The sequence below is a fragment of the Rhizophagus irregularis genome, chromosome 5 (genome assembly GCF_026210795.1).
Source record: "Rhizophagus irregularis chromosome 5, complete sequence".
In the NCBI taxonomy this organism is placed as follows: Eukaryota; Fungi; Glomeromycota; class Glomeromycetes; order Glomerales; family Glomeraceae; genus Rhizophagus; species Rhizophagus irregularis.
Window position 1 is genome coordinate 5,421,476 of NC_089433.1, and position 12,191 is coordinate 5,433,666.

The 12,191-nt window shown below is 21.9% G+C and overlaps 1 protein-coding gene across 1 annotated transcript; it reads left to right on the top strand.

Moving 5' to 3' along the window:
• Nucleotides 1-705: 705 nt before the first annotated feature.
• OCT59_025685 (uncharacterized protein) lies at nucleotides 706-3,645 on the top strand. Its single transcript, XM_025312388.2, has one exon. The coding sequence runs from the start codon at nucleotides 1,046-1,048 to the stop codon at nucleotides 2,384-2,386; it is 1,341 nt and encodes a 446-aa protein (XP_025189597.1). The 5' UTR covers nucleotides 706-1,045; the 3' UTR covers nucleotides 2,387-3,645.
• Nucleotides 3,646-12,191: the final 8,546 nt, after the last annotated feature.

Genomic DNA, 12,191 nt, shown 5'->3' on the forward strand with positions numbered 1-12,191 from the left:
ATCATTTTATTTTAAAAACACCTCCTGAAAGGTTTTCAAAAAAATGACATGACAAATTGAACAAACAAGAATTTTTTTTAAAATTTTTTTTTTTTAAAAAAAAAAATTCTTATCATTCAATTAATTTTTTAACGTTTTTTCTTTAAAAATTTTTTTTTTTATCTAATCCAAAATTTTCAAATATGCAATATTAAATTTTATATTTATATAATAAACTTTACACAAGGAAATTATGCGAACCAATAATTCAATAAATAATATAATAATAAACTAAAAAAGAAAAATTTAAAGTTTACTCATCATAATATATATATTTCGTCATCAATTTATTTAATGTAACAAAAAAAAAAAAAAAAAAATATTCTTTTTTTTTAAAATAATAAAAAAAAAAATGGGACACATGCTTTTTCCTTTTTCTTTTCTAATATATTTTTTTTTATAATTCGGAGATTAGCAAATTGTGTAACTTACAAATTTTTTTTTTTTTAAAATTTTTTATATGTTATATGCCTGCTTTTTTTAAATTAACATATATAAATAAATAATAATAAAAACTTAAAAATGATATTTTGTTAAACTTAATAAAAAAAAAAAATTTTTTTTATATTATGTATTATAAAAAAAAAAAAATAATGTACTTAAAACTGACAACATAAATTAAACAATAAATACAACGTAAATTTACCCAAGTTTTTTTTTTTTTTTGTTTCAAAAAAAAAATTTTTTTTTAAATTTATTTTTTCCTTTACTTCCTTTTTTTGCTCTTTTTTTTTAATTATATAAAAAAAAGAAAAATATTAAAAAAATATTCATCATTAGGAATCATTAAAGCAATAAATAAACAGGCGCATAAACCTGCTTTATCATTCTTTTTGGTTCATAAAGCAAAAAAAAAAAAAAAACTTATATATATCATATATATTTTTTTTGTATATTTTAGTTGTATTCTCTTTTTTTTAAAAAAAAATAAAAAAAAAAATCTTTTTTGGACGCTTTTTATTTTTCAAAGGTTTTTATTTAAAATAGAATATTTTTTTCTTTTGTCATGGCAGAGCCTAAATTCAATGAGAAAAATGGAGTCGAACTTTCACCTGAACTTAAATCATCATTAGATTTAATACAGGACGCAACATTGGTTCATGTTCATCATAATAATCATAATGAAATATTATCATTCTCACAACAATTAAATATAGCCTCACCTCATATGCCACCGCATCATTATTTGGTAGATTCGGAAGATGAGATTGATGAGAGTGATGATGATGATGACTTAGATTATGAATTTGTAAATGATGATGATTATGATGATAGTGATATTGATGATAACGATTTTAATGAAAAAATTAAATTGGAAGTTTTTAATAGACCTCCTTCAAGATTAGGTAGACCTTTATCAAATCCATATAAAAGACATAATAAAAGGAATGGTCCTTCAGTTGATAGAATAAAAATGGATAATGCTTTCTTAAGAAATCAAAATAGTAAATTAAGTCAAGAACTTGAACAATGTAGATTAACAATTCAAGCCCTTAAAAATATTGTTACTCAAAAAGATATCGCTTTACAAAATTCTCGTTCTGATTATCAAAAAGCAATTTTACAGGTTAGAGTATTAGAAACTTTGATTTTAAGTAAACATTCTAAAGATGGTAGTATTATCGTAAGAAGTGGTGGTATTGGTGGTAATAATTTACCTACAGTAACTTCTCTTTTACAAGAGAAAGAAATGATTTCTCTTTTTCAAGAGAAAGATTTAATATTACAAGAGAAATGTTTGGATAAACCGATTGATTCTATTGATTCTATTGATTCATTAGAATCTGATTCTCTTGAAAATACCATTATCACCTCACAAATTCCTCAAACAACTCAACCACCATCTTTAGAAACTCCTTCAGATTTTATAGGATCTTCGGATGATGATGATGAAGATTTAATTCCACCTCCTCTTCCACCTAAAAGAGCGAATCGACATATTAGAAGATGGTCAATGGATTTTGGACCAAATAATCGTTTAGGTCAAGATGAAGAAGGATCAATACAAATGAATATGATTAATAGTAATATAACTCAAGCAACATCATCTGATGATAATACGATAATATCATCATCAGGTACCACACCATCATCATCAACGCTAACTCCTATCAATAATGATCTACAACGCAACCTTCCTCGTATATTGAGACGTCGAACGGGTGATATAATTCAATCATTATCGTCATGTCGTTCTTCATCAACTAAAAATGGGTACGATCATTCACCACCAAGTACTCCTTTTAGTGATGATTCGAATGAAACGATCATAAATGAAAAATCGACAAAGAAGAGAAAATCCGCTCAACAAAATTTATCGAAACTTCGTAAAATCTTTTTACGTTAAAATTTTCTTATTCGTTGGGGTGATTTTTAATCGAAATCGGGTCGGATTCTTTTATTACAAAATAGAGTCGTAAAAAAATCGTTTTTATTTTTTATTTTTTTTTTATATATTTTTTTTGTAAATAGTAATATATTTTTTTATTAAAACACCTTTGTATACCTCTTTTTTGTAAGATTTTCTTTTCACCCTCGACATCATTTTGCACGCACGCACACTTTTTCACACAATTTTTACATTTTTTATACACAAAAAAAAAAAAAAAGAAATTAATAATTTTTAATAATAATTTTTTTTTTAGGAAATGATTATTACACAGTACTAATAATATATAATTTTCCCTCTCCCCCTCTCTTAAAAACAAATATAGATTTTTTTTTTATTATCATAAACAGATTTCAAAAAAAAAAAAACAATTTATCTTTTGTATAAATCATCAAAACATTTCACACACAACAACACAACACACACAACCATACCCAAAAAACAACCACGATTTTTTAAATTTTTTTTTTGTGTATATATGTAGATATTTTATTATTCTATTGTTTTTTTTTTTATTTTTATTTTTATTTTATTTTTGTTTTTGTTTGTTTTTTTTTTTTACCCCCTCTTCCCTCTCCCCCCTCTCCTTTTTAGTTTAATTTTATGAAAATTTCATCATACAAGGAACATTAAGGATATGGTTAGCTAGAAAAAAAAATAATTATTTTTTTTCTTGGGATTAGAAATAATAATTATATGGTAATTTAGGTAGGATAGATTAATGGGACAATTTTTTTTTTTTTCGGAATCGGATCTTATCGAGAAGGTTATAGTTAGTTAGTTATATGGAATCAAAGAGGTGTGCAAAGGAAATTGATTCGTTTATTTGGTTAAAAAACAGTTAAGATAGTAAGTTAGTAAGACGTAAGAAGTTAGTAGTTAGTAGTAAATAGTAGTAAATAGTAAGTAGTAACACACACATAACAATAAGAATATATTATATAATGTGAGTTGTAATAATGAAAAAAGGATAAATAATAATGAAGAAGAAAAAAGAAAAGAATTTTAATATAATTTTTTTTTTAAAAAAAAAAACTATTTTTATTTTCGGAAAATCCTATCTATTTTTTTTTTTCATTTCTAAATATCGATGTTTGTGTCGTTTGTGTCCTCGATTAAAATGACCTAAAAAAATGTGTGCTCGGAATGTATTGTTATATGTTATGTATATGTATGTCGGCATGTGTGTCGGATTATTGTTTAATTACACACACATCATTACACTATATTACATACACTATTAAGTGATACACTCACAAAGTCCGTGAACTTTTTTTTTTTTATGAAAATAATAAAAAAAAAAGATAAGAAGTTATTTATTATATGATAAGATTTTTTTTATAATCCATTTATGGGTTGAATGCCCTTTTTTTAATATATGTATATATGTATATATGTATGAAAATATTGGGTGGGAATTTAGAATTTAATCAGGAATGTCTTTGGAATTTATGGAATTTTTTAAAGTTTTACTACATAATTACTATAATAACATAACAAAAAAAAAAATATTATAACAAAGGATTTATTTCTTTGTAAAAAAAAAGATAAAAAAAAAATTTTTTAATGCAAGTAATAATAAATAAATCGTAAAAGGCTTATCATCCGTGAGATTATTATGGCGTGGGCATATTATGATGAATAATTTGGGCTTATGAAAAAAAAAAAATATAAATTTATACTTGTATTGTATATAAACTTGTAACCATATTGTAAACATTTTTTTTAAAATTCCAAATTGAGAAGTTTAGAATTTTTTGTTTATCAAATTATATTTTTGAAATATTCCCATTCTAATGGTTCCATTCTACTATTATTCTTTTACTATTCCTTTTTTTAATAACGTACAAAATTTTAAATAAGGTTTATATTTATGTCAATCAAATTTAACCAAATACAATAACTTCATTGTGTTTTAAATAATTTGATTTTCAACAATAACACTTTTTTTTTGGTTGTTTTCAATGTTTCATTTTTTTATAAAAAAAGAATCTGATAATTAATAATTTTTTTTTTTTTTTTTTTTTTGTGAAAAAGTTTCAGAAATTATTTGATTGGGTTTGATTGATGAATTTTCTTATTGTTCACAAAGAATAAATATAAAGCAAACATGTAGTAAATATGGAGAATTTATTGGAGTAAAAAATATGGAGCAAATTATTGGAGTAAAAAAATATGGAGCAATTATTGGAGTAAATATTCGAGTAAATATCTAGTAAATATTGAGAAAATATTTTTGAAGATACAATATATACAATAGATACTATACTGAGATACTGTAGATATATAGTAAATAGGGATGATCAAAAATGAAACTTATATGAAATACTTAAAAAAAATTCATTCGGGATAAAGAACGAGATAATGAACGAGATATTGAACGGGATTTATTATGATATAATTTATTGATGAGTAAAAATCGGGATATCATTTTTTTCCAAAAAAAAAAAATCTTCTGATTAGATAAAAAAGAATTTTTTTTTTTTTTTTTTGTAACTGTGAAATGTAAATAAAATGTATATCTTTTTAAAAATAAAAGGTAATAACCATGTGATTATCGGTAATTTGCGTTATGACTAACATTGTAAATAATATTTATTTTAATTTTTAGGTTTTCAAAGTTTACATTGAGAAATTTTTCAATTGTTTTTGAATAAAATCTTTTTATTCTATCATTCTTTCAATGAAAAAAAAAAATTTAAGTTGAAAAATATTATGACAACGTTTTAAAAGTACAATTAATAATAAAATTAGTTAATGTTTGTAATAAAAAAATATTAATTTTTTTTTTTTTAAAAGAAACCTAAGTTAACGATATGTGTAATTAAGTGTAGTATAGTTATTCGTAGTAGTATGTGTAGTATTTGTATGTCACTGTAGTGTGTAGGGTTGATATGTGTAATTGTGCATTATATACAGTTACTAAGTGTTTAAACAGGTTTAAAATCCCGTCATTCAAGATTTTACCATGCAAGTATTTTGTAATCAGGGAACGAAAAAAAAAAAAAAGAGTCACACGATCCTTAAAATAAACCAGTTTTTCTAATTTTACTTTTTCTTTTACGAAATTCCGAATATTGAATATTATAAAAAAAATTAAATTTTTTTTTTTTTTTTTTGTGATGAGTGAAAGAATTGATTTACCCACGCTTTAAATATATCGTGTTACTTGCACGTTTAGAAAAAAAAACACTTTTTTTTTAAATATTAAGGGGATACCATTGCGAATTTCCTTTATTAGATTACAATCGTCCAAACTTCCCTTTTTTTTTTCTTGATGGAAAATTATCCCGTGATTTTTTATTATATAAGGAGTTAACATATTAAATGATATAAAATGATATAAATGATATAAATGATATAAATGATATTAAATGATATTAAATGTTTATTTTTTTTTATTTATAAATTTATTTATTTATTTATTTATTTTATTTATTAGTTTTTATTAGTTTTTATTTTTATTTTTATTTTTTTTTGTTATTTTTATTCTTTTTTTCATTTTTTTATTATTTATTTATTTATTTTTGGACGTAAAGAAAAAACTAAATAAAGCGAAAATAAATGTGGGGGAAATTGAAAAATTGAAAAAAGTAAATAACGCGGGAGAAAAATAAAAAAAAAGGATGGATTTTTCATGCCATGTCATGTTATGTACAGTGTAAATGTGTAATAATAAATTAAAAAAACATCCGTGCGCAAAAAGATGTATTGTCATTTAAATGTATTGATGTCATTTATAAAATTTTTTTTTTTTTTAAATTAAAAAAATTATGTAAATTCATTGTTCTTATGATTTATAAATCTTAAATTAATTGGTTCATATAGTTTATATAATTTTTTTTTCGTTTGATTAAAAAGTGTGAACAATTGTTGTGGTTTTATATTGTATTATCTGTTATATTATATATATAGTTATATACAGTATGATTATACTGTATGATTAAATATGGAATATATCTGATATGTAGTATGTACGGTATGGTTTTGGAATCGTAATAATATTATTAATATTATAATAAATTATGTAAATTAATAAATTTAAATAAATTTAATAAGTTTTTTTATTGTGTAAAATTAATGCTGCGCCATAACGCGCGTATGGAATTATATTATACCACTTGTTCCGGAACCAAATTACCCCGTGAATTCCGTAAATTTATACTGTTATTTTATATGAATACATGTCCAAAATTATGTATTACTTAAAGTGAGGTAACTTTTATTGAATTTTACCCTAGACTTACTTAGACTTGTATAAAATTTTACTATAAATATATTGTTTCAGATCAGAGTTTACACGAAATACAAAATCGCAAATTATTAGAGATCTAGTGATCAGAATTTAATGAAATTTACATCATTCGATTCGTCTCATTAAGACAATTCTAATGATGGTAAGATCATGTCTTTACAATAGATATTGATGGAGATCGTCCCCATTTTCACGACTGATCATTGCACTTCAAACAGGTAAATAAATGAATTTACCTTATTTATATTACAAAGGATTTTATAAACTTATATTTAATTAATTTTTTTCCTTATTTGAATTTTGATTTTTTACTTTAACATAAAGTTTATACATTTTAAATATTTTTTCACACAAAGAAAAATGGGATCCGATTTTACTTTAACATAAAATTTTTACATTTTAAATATTTTTAAATATTTAAAATACAAAGAAAAATAAGAAAAACTCAAAAAGTCTAAATAAATTAAAAATAAACCCAGTATACTGACTATTAACTTTAAAATACAATGATATTTGGTATAAGATTCATAAAAAAATCTTTATTTTATAAATTTATTTTTGATCATAAAAGATCTAAAAGATTTAAACTAGTAAACCTTTTTTTAATATAAAATTTTACAAAATTTTCAAGATGTTTTACAAATGGTTTCCATTACTGGTACCTATACTGATACTTCTGACTGATTAGAATGGTCACTGCTTTAATTGAGCAATAGAAGTTACAAAATTATAAATACATTATTTATTTTCCAACTATAACCAAGTCCTTATTTTGCACAACTCCAATTCATAGTCAAAGAGAAATATGATGCTTAATTGCCTGTGAAATAAGGATTGCACATCTCAACTTCATGCCCACCAAAAAGCAATGCCAAAACAAATGGAATTCTCTCAAATCAGAGTGACATAAAATTCCTTTTGAAATGTTTTTTCAAAAGTTTTTGGATTTTATCACAGACAATGTTAATAATAAGATGTACTGGTAAATTTTTTTTAATGGTTTGTAAAAAAAAATAATAAAAGTAAAGCTGAAAAAAAGAAAAAAACTTGTTCTTTTTTTCTACTAATGACTCTTTACCAAACAATTACTATATTATCATTTGGATAGAAAATAAAAAAACAAAAAACTAAAGTATAAAAAAAAATGATAACAAATTCTAAACAAAATAAATAAATAATGGTAGTATTAGTATTTAATAGTTAAATATAGTATTAAAGAAAAATTTTTACTTTCTATTAGTAAAATAAAATTTTTTAAATTTTTTTTGTTTTCATTAATTTTGGGAATTATAAAATACCATAGAACCAAAGAATTTAGGTCATTTATGACTTACAATGAAAGTTCTTTTCAAACGGCCATCAAGATGTTGATACCACCTGAATATCATATGTCAGAAGTGCAATTAGTCATTAATAGAAGTAAAAAAAAAGGCGATGGTAAATTCCAGTTGTCATATTATCATTTGAATAGAAATCAAAAAAAAAACACAAGAAATTAAAGTATAAAAATAAAAGTGATAACAAAATTTTAAAAAAAACAATAATAAGCAATTATCAAATATTTTTATACTTATATAAAAAGAAATTATAAAGTATAGTTATTTAATAGAGAATAATTATAGTAAAATAATATTATTATAAAGAATCTCTTAATAATTCAAAATTAATATATTAGTATTATTTAATAGTTAAATACAATATTAAAGAAAAATTTTTACTTTTTATTAGTAAAATAAAAATTTAAAATTTTTTTTTTTTTTTAAGCAGTTATCATATTATTATTTGGATAAAAAATTAAAGTATAAAAAAAATGATAACAAAATTTTTTAAAAAAAAATAAATAGTGAAATAATAATTGTTAATTCGTAATCCATGTACCAATCGGACCACCCTTAAATCTGCATTTCCAATATAGGAATATCCACCAATTTTTAATCGAATAAATTGAAATTTTTAATGAAAAAACTTTGACATTTGCTTTATTTTATTAAAGTATCAAAAATAATTCTTAAAAAAGTCAAACTTTCACCAATAAACTTTAAATTTCTTCAAATCGTAATTTGTGTAACCATCGACATAAAACCGAAATTTTTTTTCACTTAATAATTTGAAAATAAATGCTTTAAATATGTTTAGAACTAATATTTTAAGATAAAATTACCATTTTTAAATTCCTAAAGATTGATTTATAAAAGTTTCATATAGGCATTAAAAATGGGAAAATGGATTATTGTTAGTTAACCTTAAAATAGGAAATATTTTTACATTTATTATATCATTTTTTTTTTAATATTCTATTAATATATGTCCAAAGTATATATGTGTGAATTTTGAGACTTCTTGCTAGTACTTTTATTAGAAAAAAAAATGATAAATAATTTTTACTAAAATTTCGCTAATTGATGATATTTAAAAGCAATTTGCAAAATTTTGAGTTTTGAAATACTTAAATTTATATTTTTACAAAATAGATTTAATCTCTAAGTTTTTTTTAAAAAAAAAATTTAATTGGTTTGGCTAAAAATTGACCGACTTTACTTTTTTTGGAAGTGGAGATTTGATTTTACCAATCACTAGATCTGATTCATTCGTGAATCGGCAATTAAACATTTTTATACTTATATAAAAAAAAAAATTATATATATTTTTCATTGAAAATAAAAGTATAATTAATTTAATAAGAAATTTTTAAATTATAAAAATAAATATTTCTTAATAATTTAAAATTAATACAGCCAAACCTTTATATAACAATATATTGGGACATATATAAAATTTTTAGAAAATATTATTATATCAAAGTTATACCGATATTTATATGTCCTCACATATAGTGGAAAAATAGAATTTTATCAGTATATTAAATTTTTAATAGTATATCGATATATCAAATATTAGTATATTGAAATTAGACTGTATATAATATTATTTAATTGCTAATTCGGTTAAGATCAGCAGTGTCCTACTATGTAAAATTGGGGAAATTGGTGCAAATAATAAAAATAATTATCATATGATCTAATAATCCAATTTTGATGAACTTTTTTTTGTTCTGTAAGTCTGGATTACCTTTATAAAATAAAAATAATTTCATTGAAATTGGACCATTAGGTTGTGAGATAATCACAAAAACATATTTTACCGACAACGATCAGATTCCATTAATAACAAAGCAGACAATTATCTCTGATTCAGTGATCCAATTTCGATAAACTTTTTTTTGTTATTTAGATCTCAATAATCTCTACATAATAAAAAAATTTTGTCAAAATTAGCTCTATATCGTGAGATAATTGCGAAAACATATTTTGCCGGACGATTTTTAGATTCACTGATATGGCAAAATATATCTTTGTGATTATCTTCCGATCTAGCAGTCCAATATTGACAAACTTTTTTTTATTGTGAAGAAGAGGTTAAGACCTAAAAGACAAAAAAAAATTATTGAAATTGGATCACTGAATTAGGAATCAATTCTTTTTTTATGATTTACTAAAATTTAGTTATAATAATAATATGAAATACTTTTTCACGATTTTCTTATAATTTAGTATTTCAATTTCAATAAATTTTTTATTTTATTGAGGAAATCAAGATCTATAAAACAAAAAAAAGTTCATTGAAATTGGATCATTGGATCAAGAGATAATTATTTTCTTTTTTTGCCCCGATTTTACATAGTAAGACACTGCTGATCTTAACCAAATTAGCAATTAATAGTATTAAAGAAAATTATTAGTAAAATAAAATTTTTTTGATTTTTTTTTTAATTTTTTAAGCAGTTGTCATATTATTATTTGGATAAAAAATGAAAAAAAATGAAAAATTAAAGTATAAAAAAATGATAACAAAATTCTAAAAAAAAATAAATAGTAAAGTAATTGTTAAACATTTTTATATTTATTGTCTGAAACGTAGCGTAGGATATTAACAGTTAGACACATTGTAATGCAAGATATATCTGTCCGCACACATGATTAACCAATAAGATGTATTATATATTATTATTACATGATCAGATTTTTGGTTAAATGAGTGTTTCAAATATTACAACAGATCCCATTACCTAATATATAAAAAAAATTATATATATTTTTTATTAAAAAGAATAGTTATTTAATAAAAAATTTTTAAATTACACAGGTTGAAAAGTGAAAAATCAGGCATCAATCAGGCACCAATCGGTTACCAATCAGTCACCAATCAGCTACCTGATTGATGACCGATTGGTGCCTGATTTTTCACTTTTCGATCTGTATTAATTATAAAATAATTATAGTAAAATAATATTATTATAAAGAATTTTTTAATAATTTAAAATTAATATATAGTATTATTTAATAGTTAAATATAGTATTAAAGAAAAATTTTTACTTTTTATTAGTAAAATAAAAATTTAAAAATTTTTTTTTTTTAAGCAGTTATCATATTATTATTTGGATAAAAAATGAAAAAAAATGAAAAATTAAAGTATAAAAAAAATGATAACAAAATTTTAAAAAAAAATAAATAGTAAAGTAATTGTTAAACATTTTTATACTTATATAAAAAAAAAATTATATATATTTTCATTGAAAATAAAAGTATAATTAATTTAATAAGAAATTTTTAAATTATAAAAATAAATATTTCTTAATAATTTAAAATTAATATAGCCAAACCTTTATATTATACTTCCCAGCGAAATTAATTTAATTACGTCATTATACCTGACGTAATAAGCCGTAATAATTACGGTTTTAAATTTTAAAATGCCGATATGCCGTAATTAAATTAACCTGTCAAATTAATTACGGCAGTAAAATTTAAATTATATTAAAATAGGAAATAGATCAACTAATAAACACATGATTTAACATGAGTATATTAAATGAACGTAGTATATAATCATGTGTTATATTTCTTAAATTTTTTTTAAAATATTTCTTTGTCTTAAAAAATGCCAAATTTAAAATATTTTCTAACGCGTGTACCAATTAAACATTCTGATATAAAATAATACATTTTTTTATATATATTTTATACACTAATTATAATGTCTACTCAAGAAACAAATGGTGGAAGTTCAAGTGGCGTATTATTAAACACAAATAAAGAAAAAGGAAAACCAGGAAGAAAAAGAGGACCTGTTTGGATTCATTTTAATGATATTGGCACTAAAAAAGAAGGTCATATTGGTTGTAAATGCATGTATTGTGGCTGGACTCAAAACCGAGGAGAACCAGCCCAAATGCAAGCACATTTAGCTTTATCCTGTTCAAAAGTTCCTTCTACAATTAAAATAGAATATTTACTTCTTATTAAACAAAATGCTGAAGAGCGAGTTACTAACTCTACTTCAACTGTCTCAAAAAAAAGATGTGTTAATTTATCTCAAACAAGAATAGATAAATTTTATGAATCTGACCAGATTGATAGTACCAAACAAGTATTATGCGATAAAGCTGTTGCAAAATTCTTTGTTTGTTGTGGTGTGGCATTTCATTTAGTTTCTCATCCTTTTTTTAT

Bases quoted from the DNA above. Each gene is read 5' to 3' on its own strand.
- OCT59_025685 (XM_025312388.2), top strand. From the start codon at position 1,046: ATGGCAGAGCCTAAATTCAATGAGAAAAATGGAGTCGAACTTTCACCT.